The sequence below is a fragment of the Octodon degus genome, unplaced genomic scaffold (assembly GCF_000260255.1).
Source record: "Octodon degus isolate 3935 unplaced genomic scaffold, OctDeg1.0 scaffold00025, whole genome shotgun sequence".
NCBI classification, from domain to species: Eukaryota; Metazoa; Chordata; class Mammalia; order Rodentia; family Octodontidae; genus Octodon; species Octodon degus.
Window position 1 is genome coordinate 8175913 of NW_004524601.1, and position 12863 is coordinate 8188775.

The window sequence follows — 12863 nt, forward strand, 5'->3', positions numbered from 1 at the left end:
ATATAGTTGAAATTTGAGAAAAATATAGTACACATGTAAGAAGAATCACCCATAGGATATTTTAATCTAAAAATACCTTGATTCAGTCTGTTACTGATACTTGTACATGAATTTTGGTTGAGTTCTTTTGGTTTGGTTTGGTCTGTTCTGGGGGTACTATTGAGCCAGAAAAGTTACTGTTTTATGTACAATTCCAAACTTGTGTTTCTCCTGTACTGTAAGAGTTCTTCCATTCAGAGTGGAATGCACACTTGGTCTTTCTGGCTGAGAAGCAATTTTGGAAGAGCAATGGGCACATATGTGTATAATCTGTGTCTTCTAATCTGGATCATGGTTGAAGCTCTAACGTGAATCAATTTTCACTTCTTTAGATAAGTTTCAGTAAACCATTCTCCTTTTAAAGCATATTGTCATATTTCTTGCAATTGGACAATTATTTTCTCTTCTGTGAACAGATGAAGCAGTTAAGGCCTGTAAATACAAGTAATTTACCATTAAGTGATAAGGTTCGTATTCGTCTCTAGGTCTTTTGCCATTAACCATGTTTTCTCAAAATATTCTACATGAGAGTAAATTTGATAATAACACAACAACAATACAACAAGAATGCCAGTTTGTTGTAGGTAACTGTTACTATCCAAATCAAAACAAGTTGACCATCCCTAATCTGCAAATTCACATTGCACAGTGATATAAAATTCAGCACGACGCTCAAAAAGTTTTGGATTTTCAACACTTTACCATTTAGATTTTTAGGTTAGGGGTCCTCAGGTATAAAGTCTGTGCGACCGTTTCAAAATCGCCAAAAATCCAAAATCTGAAACATTGCTTCTCCCAATATTTTTAGACAAGGTTTATCCCCTTCTACAGCTCATTCTTAGGTGATAGCATGAACTGGAGAACGCCCGGTGGTCTCCCGGATCCCACCTTCCTGCCTTCCTACCAACTGGTGTGCTCAGCATTCTTACACTGTACGTGAGGATGGATGTTTAGAAGAAGTAGATAGATGATAAATGGATGCATGAAAGGAAAACAGGAAGGGAGAAAAGGAAAGAAGAGGGTGGAAGAGAAACAGAGTCATTCTTAGTGCTGGTATACAATAATCAGTAATCTCTTAATGATTTAAAAACATCATGAAGCCTGAATGCTTTACATGTATTATCTGATTCCAGAATTATTTTCATTTAGTAAGCCATCCTGTAGATCTGCAGATGGCCTGGTTGCTAGGGCTGCAGGAAAAGTTGCCCAGAATTCAGCAGTTCAAGACCATGAGCATCTCTTTTACTCATGAATCCGCAGCTTGGACAAGGCTCGTCGGGATCAGCTCCTCCCCAGAGTCTTTTCTTTAGGTTAGGGGTAAGAGCACCCACTCAGGTTGGTGCTCCATGCCTCTCGGGCTTCTGACTCATGCCTGACCCCCAGCTGCGGACCTTCGTTCTTCTTGTTCATTGCTCTATCTGGGATAATAGGCCCTTCTGCATAGCTCATGGCTGCATGTCAGTGGCGAGTACCCAGAGAGAGACATGGAGCCGGGTGGATCTTTCGGTGACCCAGCTAGGGAAGCCAGAGAGAATCCCTTTCACCTTAGTGAGAAAACTGCCGCAGCCTGTGTGGAAGACATTGCAGTCACAAAAGCGAAAGTCCGCATGAGTGGTCAGACAACTGCAACATGTGCAAGATTTTTATCTTTTTTATTTTTTGGAAGAGAAATATGCCACATCCCCAACAATTCTTCCTAAGCCTTTGACAACTGGGAATATAACAGAATTCACTTAACATCTGCTGAGCACTCTCTACATGCCAGAGTCTGGAAGGTGTAGACAGCATGTAAAACACAAGTCATACGTAGCTTCTAGATGCTGAAACATCAGCTTAAAAAAAACCGTAATTTTTTAAAAAAATTGTATCTAGTACACAGTCTACAAGGTCTTACTATGTAGATCGGACTCCTGGTAATCCTCCTGTTCTCAGCCTCCCAAGCTCTGGGATTACAGGTGCGTGCCCTGAGGGCAGGGCTGGCAAGGCTTGTGGTGCAGGGGATCGAACCCCAGGCTCTGCGCTCTGCCTAAACAGGCACTTTAGTCCACTGAGCTATCTGGCTGGCCCGAAAATTGACCTTACTAACCAAACAAGCAATAAGTGATAGGAAAAGCTTCCCGCATTATTCATTCATAGCAAAACTGAATTCCATATATTCTGATGTATCAAGTTGTTGAATCCACTATTGTAGTATATAGCTGATTTCTTAAGCCCTGAGAAAATTTTGGAGTCAGAATCATTTAATTGAAAAACACATATTTGGAAAATAAACTTAAGATTTTTAAAAACATCTTAAGAAAAATAGAATCCCTTTTTCTTCTGAGAGAAAGTTTGTACAGCGCATACATTCATGGACTTCGCCATCTGCTCATGAGTCTTGTTTTATCTTTTACCAGCCAATTATGGGGCCTTTAGTAAGTCATTTAGCATCTGAAGTTGTCCCTTCATCAGAAACAGCAATGTCATGATTACCCTTGAAAACTATTTCCAGCAATTTGGCGTGTTTCTGTGCAGTGGTGAGCCTGTTTTCACGCAGAGGGTATTACTGCTTTCCTTTGTTTTCTAATTCTAGAAATGCCATATGTCGGCATTGTTACGTGTTAACTTTGCTGGTTAAAATACATGTCGGGGGGCAAATGGTTTATGTTTTATAGACGATTTGCCATACTATCTCATATTTTAATAACCAACTTCTTAAATCTCCCCAAATATATCCCAGTTAACTATTTCAAATGGAGAAGTTAAGCCACAAAGTTGTTAAGTATTTAATCATTGAGTTACGTGCAAAAGGTTCTACAACAAAGAAGGAGACTGAAGGCCCCAGGACAGGATTCCTGCTCTTGAGCTTCGAAGGTCTGGAGAGTTTTCTTTCTTGGATTGTTCATGCTAGTCGAGCGGGTCGTGGTGCTAGGGCCAGAAGCATCGCGGATGGTCTACTGTTCAGCTGCTCGCAGCTCCACGCAAATCCCCCTTTGGCTGTGCCTGGGCCTTGGCAGCTCCACGTTAGCTCTGTTCGCGCTTGGCTCCCTGCGCTCTTCGGAAGCAACACATGAGCGCTCTATCAGTTTACTTGATATTTTAAGATGCCTATCAGCATTGTGTAATAGCACTTGACAGAGATAATAAATACTTCCCACTCCCCACTCCCAGGCCCCTGACTGAATGCCTGCGTGATCTGCAGAGGGATGAGGAGAGAAATTTTAGGGAGTGAGCAGAAGAGAGTGGGCCCAAAACTCTGTTCATGAAGTATGGTAACCAGAGTTAAATCCAGAGGTTCAGAGATAGTCCCCATGGTGGCAAGGGTGCTGGAACCACAGCTGGAGGAGTTAGCTCCTCCTACCGCCCATGCTGCTTTTGTCTCCCATGTGCCCCTGCAGGAGTTAGCAGGTCTGTTGCCCATGGAGTGCCGGCCCTTTCTTCTTCCCGATCTCTCCTGTGTTCTCCAGAGCTCCTTTCATTGTTTATGAGCCTATGAGCCCTACCTGCAGTCTCCTGTCCCAGGTCCTGAGCACAGCGCCTCTAGCAGGCACTTAGCCACACACCCAGTGGCCTCGCTGGCCCTGAGCCTCATAGGAACACCAGCCCCATTGATTCCCTCTCTGGCCAGTGCTGCTCGGAGAACAGTGAAGCATTCACTGATGCTTGGCTGTGCCTCCTCCCTCGATAGTAGCCTAGCTGCAGGCCAGATTTCAGATGGAAGCAGATGTATGTATACAGATTTAAAAATATACAATTAAACACATACAATTATATAATATAGTATATTATTATATACATAGAATTAAATTATACATGTATATATTTCTCCTTAATAAGGTGTTACCTGCTTAGAAATGAATTGCTTGAGTTCAAGACTAGTGAAAGCTTAGCAAAAATTTCCACTCAAGTCAATTTTTAAAATATATCATACAAATAGTCTGAGTCTAGAAACCATTTATCTACCTGTGGAAAAGAATTGTTACCTAGAGGACTTTCAGAATGTCTGGATTGTGAATTGTATGAAATAAGGATGAAGAAGGTTGTGAAATAATTGCTCATCCTACTAGCAATTAGTAGCGTCATAATTTGGGTGTGATATTGTTTGAATTGATAGTTTAAGGAGGAGTAGATCAAAATTAGTAGCATGTAATACTTACTTTATTCACCAATTAATAGAAAGAGTCATAAGACTTATTTCAGAAAACCTTGGCTTACCCCATTTGTGAATTTGTCAGAATGACGGAGCTATTGTACAAAGTCAGAAAGCAAGAATTAAATGGTTGGTTAAAAGGAAGTATATACATTATCATGTATGTATTATCAGAAATTAGCATAAACATTTATCTTACATATTTAACAATCAGATTCAGTGTTTATTTTTCCTTTTGCACAAATCATTGACTAGAGGTATACTTGTGATAGTTTTAGGTTTATTATCATAGCAGTTAAACTTCCATAGCCGCCCATGAAGTCATTGTGTTTCTGTATGTATCATCAACTTATTGAGAATCAACAGTCCAACTGTTTTACTTAACATTGAAACCAGAGCATTTGCACATGTATCTGAATGAGAGATGTTCCTTAGTTTCTGGCATAAGTAAACATTTATAAAAAAAATCATCTTAATCATTACATTTGTTATAATTAAACAATGAAGTGCATCAGTAGTAGTAATCATGGATAATCACCTCCTTGTTGTAATTAGCAGGTGTGGGACACAGCCAAGTATCTCGAATGCCTTAGGGTGTGATTATCCTGTGATGACTATGCCCACTAGGTTGCTTCATTTCCATTGCAAAAATGTGTACTTTTATAATGGTATTGTTTTTAAAAATGAACTTCTCTCCTTCTGAAATGCGTATGGACAGTCAGACTTTGGAGCAGCCAGTGGTGTTTACCTGTACTTCCATAGCCGTTTAATTTTTTTTCTCTGTATCATGCGATCTTGATTCTAGATGGTATCACCATCAAATTCCACTGCTTTAAAGACTCGTAATATGAGTTAGTAAATATATGTATCTTATCTGTATAGCCAAAGATGTATAAAATCCAAAAGTCAGTAGGAAAAAAAAATCAAGCAGTAACTGGATTCTTTGCATCTTGGTAAGCATTTCGCTCCAAATGCAGATAATTGCTTTGTTTTGAACAGATTGAATGTTACAGCGTGGTTTAAGTTTTCTCCACGAGTCAGTTGGGTTGTAGTGCAGAAAAGCAATCTTAGAGAGTCTTGATTCTTTGCTGCTGCGTCTTCTGCCTCCTCCTTCTGCAGTCACTGTTGGAATCAGCAGTTAATTCAGGTCCTGTTTGTTTGTTCCCTCCTCTAAATCAAATGACCAGTTGGCTGACTGGATGCCGCCTTTGGGTATCTTTCTTTTTTCTTTTTTCATTTATATATTTGGGACAGAGTTTCACTATGCAGCTTGGACTTGAAATTTTCAGCCTCTCCACCACTGGGGTTGCAGGCATGTGCCACCACACTCAGACTTGGTCGCCAGCTCTGTGTGTCACGGGGCGGGGCCAGCACAGCACGCAGGACCAGGGATCAAACCTTGGTCCCTGTACTTGCCAAAGCAGGCTTTTAGTTTGCTGAGCTATCTCGCTGGCCCATGGGTATCTTTCGAGCATGTGGCTAAGGGCTTCCAGGATCCTGTGGGGATCACTGACAGTGGGGACACGTGGGGTTTTGTAAGTGGTTATTTATGTTCAGGGTACCAGAGGAACGCAGGCTGCAGTCTAACCACAGGCTCATGGCCGTGTGTTTGTTCCCAGTGCAACAGTGACTATGTACCTGTGTGCGGCTCCAATGGCGAGAGCTACCAGAACGAGTGCTACCTGCGACAGGCGGCATGCAAACAGCAGAGCGAGATCCTCGTGGCGGCCGAAGGGTCATGCGCCACAGGTATGAACCCCAAACTCAAGTTCCTGTTGTGTTATCTCCAGACAGATAGTTGACTCTATGTGTGCCTGAACAGGCCTCTTGTCCTCTTGTGTGAGGCATGAATTGGCCTTGTTCCTGGTTATATTTGAAATCAGTTGTGGGGAGAAAGAGCAAGTGGATCTTAAAGACATTGGTTGATTTAAATACATGTATTATTTAATAAAGTACAGATAATTGAATAAGGTATAATTGAATAGATCAAACACTGACCATAACGCTTAGTGGTCCAGCCAGATACCTATATAAAGAAATCTGTGTATGGAAGGATAAAGTTTTTGTTTTGCATGTTTGGTTTGGAAAACTAGAATTATCTGTTTGAGACCAGCTTAGCAAATTTGAGTTCTAAAGTTAAGACCTATAGCACCCGTAATTCTGCAGAATGGTCTGCTTACTGTTTACTGACTGCATTGGAGTGTTCTGGTGGGAGACGTAACGTAGGCCCAAGTTCAGCCCTTCTGACACAGCTGACTCGAGATTCAACAAAACATTCTTACTTGGTTGTACCAAGAATGCCGCAAAGAAACCTGGGAAGAAAGTGACTTCCTTGCCATTGCCTCCAGATTCCCTTCTGTGTATTAGTTATCAGACCTTGACAGCATTACAGGGCAGGGGGATAAGAGGAGTACAGCTCCAGAAAGCAGTGCTTTCATTCTTCTGGTGAAGACTGAGCTATCTACATCATTTAAATTAAAGAAACTTCCATGTCTCCTGATACTCATCCTGAAGGGCGAGTAAGCATTCAGTAATGCATTTATGTTCAGAAAAAATAATAATGATACAAAACATAAACTTCTTTCAAAGCTAGAAGCAAAGTGTAGTAGCAGGAAAAGTATTTTATTCCATAACCCTTCTTAATTAAACAGTTATTCCTACCTCAGGACATCGGAATGATAGTTATGGGCTTCATGCCTGAGGCAGGGTGGAAATCCAGCAAGGAGAAGGGTTTCCTCTTCCTTAAAAAGATTATCATGTCCACTGATTGCTAGTGATTAGTAATATCTTAAGAAGTACTGATTAAAAAAACAAAGTACTGATGACTTCCAATGCTACTAAAAATTAAACAGATAAGAATTGGTGTCATTTCTTATACACAAGTGATCTAGGGGTTCTGGTTTTGGTTAAGTACTCTTCTCTCCTCAATGACTTCTTGCCTCAGGATGGGACCGCCCTTTCTAGAAAAGGCTTATAAAGCAGGCTGGAACAGAGCTTCAAGTGCTTCTTCCTTGAGGGCGGACTGGTCACAGCTGAGGGCTTTGGGTGAGAAGTCAGGAGCAGCGTGACAGCAGAGCAGAGGTGTTGGACAGGCATTCTTGGCAGGGATGAAGGGACAGCAAGCTGCTTGCACAGGGATGGGAGACCGAAGAAAGACAAGAGGCAAACTAATTATGAAAAGTCAGTCAGCTGTACCAAAGGAACAAAAAATGAAAAATGATCCTGTACAATAAATGGAACAGGAAAAAAAATAGAACTTTGTTGCCCAAATGCCAGGAAGCTTGTAGGCAGATGCCAGAGTGTTTCAGAAAGGATTAGCTTCCACGGGCTCAAGGACAGCAGCCTTTCTTCTTGAGGCCCAGTGAATGGTAGCTACAACAGACTGATCTGGAGTTACAGTGATGCCAAATGACATTTGGTAGCAGAAACCCCTGCTTCTTCCTGGCCAGCCTCTGCGTTCCCATCAGCTGTGCAGCCACAGTCTCCTGATTCATTCACGTTTCTTTCCTTCTAGTCCCTAGTGTGCTGGTTGTACTACGAAAATCAGCTCTTAGCTAAGCGGGGAGTTTTGTCACTGCAGAGTAAGCTGCCCTTTGCTCATTTACACACTTTGATGTGCATAGGACAGCTTAGAGAGCCAGTTTTGCGGAGAGTCCCTTCCACTGAGTGGTTCTTCTAAAGAGCTTTTGGATCCATCTGACCATATAAAGACCAAAATCATTTTGAAGTTTTATTTAATTTTATTTTTTTACTTATGTATTTGGTACAGGGTCTCACTATGCAGCTCGGACTCATAGTGATACTCCTGTTTTCAGCCTCCCCAGCACTGGGATTACAGGAGTGCCTCCACGCCCGGGCTCATTGTCCAGCTCAGTGTATCTGGGGGCGGGGTCTGTGCAGCAGGCGGGAATGGGGATGGAACCCTGGTCTGTGCACTTTCCAAAGCAGGCCACTTAGTCTGCTGAGCTATCACTGGCCCAAGATCATTTTGATAACTAGGAATGACTGCAAATAAATTGTGCTTCTGCCTTGTAATCTAAGAAGGCATCTCACTTTTTTTCTTCTTTTTTATTGCTGTTTGACACTAGCTGGAGGTGGTAAATTGTAATTTGTAGAAATAAACCCATAGAAGCTATAATTTATATTTGTTGTATTCATTGAACTTAAAAATATGTATTTCTTTTCGTCCAGAAAATAGTTTCTTTTTGGACAGTGTCCTCAACTACCTCAGTGTCAGTTTAACTTCTTTCCTTATGTGAGGTATATCTCTGTGAACCCAAATTCAAGCCCGGCAGCATCATGACTTTCTTTGCTGTGTCTGTTCCTACTAGCTGGTTATCTCTGTTGACCAAGCTGGCTCGCCTTGTAATCGAGAAAACATGAGGGGTTTTTTAATATCTATTTCATAATGAAGCCAGGATCTCAGGGGATCATTTCTCCAAACGTTTTGCCCACTCTGTTTTTTTTTTTTTTTTTTTTTTCTATTTCATTAATTTGGGTCAAGGTGAACACTGGTCATCCTCAGCACCTTACCCACTCCCTGTTGGTGGCTCCGGGTGGAACACAAGGCCTTCTGTCGGAGCTGCCTTCCGGGCTCAGCCTCCTTTATACTTTGAAACAGGGTCTCCTTGAGTTGCTATGTTAGCCAGGCTGGGCTTGAAATTGTGATCTGCCTGCTTCTGCCTCCCAGAGTACTGGGATTAGAGTCTTGTGCCTGTGCCCTCACTCCAGCCCAGAACCATGCCTCTTGAATTTTTAGAGACCCGAGGAAAATACAAACCAAAATACTATTACTTTTTTTCCTGATTTTCCTCAGCCATACATATTTATTAGAAAACCAATTGATGAGTAGATTTGTTTGCTCAATATTGTAATTATTCTGTTCCAAACAATTCATACACATTTAAAATAAACCATTGTACTGCAGACCTCAAAATAGCCAGCCTAATGTGAATGACTTTCCTATACTCATTAAGCAGAAGAAGACCAGGTCTAGGAAAGCTACGTAGCATTTATTATGTCCTCTGTAGAGCAGGGTCTGGAGCTTGCAACTGTGAAGCTTTTGCATAGCCTCCTCGTGTGTACAAGTGCCAGAGGAGGCCATTCCATTGTCCCTGAGTTTATGACTTTATAGCAAATCAGAAGGAGATTAAAGATATTCAACTAAATTAAGGTAGGACAGATTAACTCCACAATGGTACAATCTATGATTTAGTCCCTGATGGATACAAATACTACTGAAGCTTTCAATTTAATTTGAATAAAGACAATTATAATTTTATCTTGGAAAATATACTATAAGGGGAAGCTTAGCAAATATTGATTATTCAAGATTGTCCTGTTCAAAAGAAAGATGCTATCATTGACAAGTATCATGCCAGTCAGAAAGAATAGCCTTTTATTCCTGAAATGTCTCTCTTTCTTGTTGTTGAACTTTCAAATCATGTGACTAAAATCCTTGTTTGGTTATATGTTTACTAAGAATTTTTTTTTTATTATAAATGATTTTGCCACTTTATTGCTTTTAAAGACAAGCTGTTACAGCTCGTTGCAGTGCCCACTAACGTCAGTTGCCAGTTAGTGCACTGACATGCGGACATAGCACAGTGCTAGAGCCTGTGGCTGCCTCCAGGACCAACAGGTCAGCCGCTGCCCCTTCCTGGGAGCAGCAGTGCCGCAGGAGGCGGGTGGGCAGAGCGGCGCGCATTCCTCCCGCTGTGACAGCCTTCTGGAGAGTTTTCTTTACTCTTTGAGCCTATGTTTGTGGCATATAATAGTTACACCTCTCTCGGCATGGGTACGTTCCCCATCTGATCAGATCCCCTGCCGCATCCATTCCCCCTCTCTGCCTCCCGCTTCTCCACTGCTGCATTTTTCTGTTGTTTCTTTTTCACTTACATTTGGGGTTTGCTGTATTTGAATTTCCATCCACCAAGCCACATTCTGTGCAGTGTGTGTGTGTGTGTGTGTGTGTGTGTGTGTGTCTGTGTGTCTGTGTGTCTGTGTGTCTGTGTGTCTGTGTGGCACTGGAGTTGAATCCTGGAGCTGCATCCCCAGACTTTGGTTGTTTTTGGAGATAGGGTTTTGCTGACTTGCTGAGCTACCCCAGCTGAGCGCAAACCTGTGATCCTCTTGCCTCAGCCTCCCATTGTGCTGGGATTCCAAGCATCACCACTGTAGGTTCCTTGCTAGTGTCCTGGAGATAGGGAAAAAAAGCAGTACTTTCTTTTGATTGGACTAAAACATCAAATGCAAATTCACGGAAGTGATATCTGACCTAAGCGTTAAGCCCTGTTGGAGACTGCAGTGTGGGACAGTGGCACCGCAGAGAGGGAATTTTAGCATCAGTGTCATTTCCCAGCGTTAACCTGATGAATCCACTCAAAAGGCAGGGAGACAGAGGGTGGAGGACGCCCATGTTGACAGACAGAAGCGATGGGAACTGAGTGGTGGTCCTGACTACAACAGGAGCTGCGTGGATCCTGGAACTGAGTTCCCAGTAGTAGGCAGTTTCCAGGGCTGGCCAAATAGGTCAGTGGATTAAAACACTTCCTTAGGCAGACACAGGGGCCAGGGGTTCAATCCCCAGGCCTGCTGTGCTGTCACCGCCCCCAGGGCCCGCTGAGATAGCAATTGAGGGTAGGCGTGGTGGTGCACACCTGTAATCCCAACACTTGGGAGGCTGAAAGCAGGAGGATCACTATGAGTCCAATCTATGTAGTGAAACCCTGTAGACCCTGTACTAAAAAATAAAAACACAAAAAATCAAGTAGGCAGTTTCCTGTTGTGATTATGTTGAGCAATCATCACTGTACAGAAGGAATGGCAAGGTGCAGGTGGAGAAGGAGGAACCAGGGAGGTGGTCCTGCCAGGCCCCCAGCACATATTCAGGTTTTAATATGAAGGCAAGGATTCTGCCTCCCTTTCTTTCATTGCAGAAAGAAAAACTTCATTTTATATGAGTTATAAAAAATTGTGGTATGTCTAAACATATTACCAATTATCTAAAGATCTAATTGTAAGTTTTCTTTTTTGTTTCTATCAGTTTGTAGTAACATAAATAATTATGAGTTTCTTTGCTGTGTGCATTAGATTGTTTAATTTATAAAATGCTGATTGTTCTAAGCACCTCTACTTTTGTTTGGCTAGAGCATCTAAATTCTAGTTCTAAATTGAGGGGTTTGGGGCAGTCAATTTTAGGAGTTTTCCTAAAGTTGATAATACATTCCCGGTAAAGATTATACAAATAATACTGACAGAGAACTTATTTTATGCATTGTGTAAATGGAAAATAAGTTGAACTAATTAATGTGGCCATACTTTATCAGATTAAGTATTAATAAATTTCATAAACAACTATAGCATAGTCTTAAATTAGGAAAGTAAACTTGTGCTTTAAAGACTCCTATTTTAATATGGTTGTCAACTATGTACAAATTCTGTTTTTTGTTTTTTTTTTTCTTCTCTTCCTTTCAGATGCAGGATCAGGATCTGGAGATGGAGGTAGGAATTGGCTTTTTCTCTATCTGAAGACTTGGGTATTACTAGTGATACTCACCGGTATATTTCTCATCACAGATGTCTAAGACAAGTCACAGTTTATATTGTAGGAGTAGTAGAAGTGTCAAGAACCCTGTGCTTGATTAAGTACATATGCACATTGCTGGCTCCGGTCAGGAACCAGCCCATCATCCGTGTCTAGTTCACCTTCCTCATCGGCTTGTTTGTATGTGGTACCTTTGAGACACATGTGTCAAATATCAAGACATCCTAACAGAAGCTACCAGGTATCTCTAGCAGGACAGAAAGAATTCATGAGAAAATCATACAAATATTTGGTTTTCAAATGTATAGTATGGCCCTCAATTAATAGGTAATAACATGAGCTATTAAGTAGATGAAGTCTTACTATCAAATTTATAATTTAAACTAAAGGAGCTGTCGTTCTTAAGAGACACTAAAGAAGATAAAACTTAAGCCAATGAAATCAGATTATCTTTGCTTCCTTGATTGAATTAATATGTAGTTACTTCCTGAAATACCACGTTCTCTTTATTTAGTTTTATTTAAGGTAGTAGGTAAGAAAAAGACAGACCCTCTAAGTTTTATCTGATATACTTACACTCAAATAAAGATTTTATTTATAGATTAAGCTTTATTATAAACGTTCCAGTCCTTTTCCAAATGAAATCCAAACAATTTCACTTCTGTACACACAAAGCAAAACAAAAACAAAAGCTTAGATGTCATTTAAAGACTAAAAAAAAGATCCAATCAAAACAAAACATTCTCTCAAGGACTTCTTGCGTCATAGGAAATGATTAAGTTTAGGAGTCTACCTTAACTTTAGTTTCAAATAAAGACCTTGATGAAAGGTGATTGAAAGAAGAGTCTGGGTCCGGGAAGCACAGACCCTGGCTGCACATCCAGCCTGGTTTCCGCAGCCTGAATATGTCTAGCTGCCGCATGTAACTAACAACCTAAACTAATGGGAGAAAGCGTGGCTAGGCATCTTCCCGGCGCTCCCTGCTGGACCGAGGAGTTTTCCTGGAGGTAGAACTCAAGGATGGAAGGGTGCCCGCGTCACATGGCTCTGGCCACCACTCAGTGTGTGGCTAGCGCCACAGGACAGTGAGCTGGCCCCTCCCCTGGTCTGTTACCGCGATAGTCTCAAGAAGTTGTCCTTAGCGGTTTT

The 12863-nt window shown here is 41.5% G+C and overlaps 1 protein-coding gene across 1 annotated transcript in view; it reads left to right on the forward strand.

Annotated features, from left to right (window-relative positions):
- The window catches only part of Tmeff2 (transmembrane protein with EGF like and two follistatin like domains 2), a 251043-nt gene that overhangs the window by 5044 nt on the left and 233136 nt on the right, over positions 1–12863 (forward strand). The window contains exons 3-4 of the mRNA XM_004628614.2: positions 5788–5917; positions 11645–11671. Coding sequence (XP_004628671.1) covers positions 5788–5917; positions 11645–11671 — 157 coding nt within the window. The remainder of the gene's footprint in view (positions 1–5787; positions 5918–11644; positions 11672–12863) is intronic.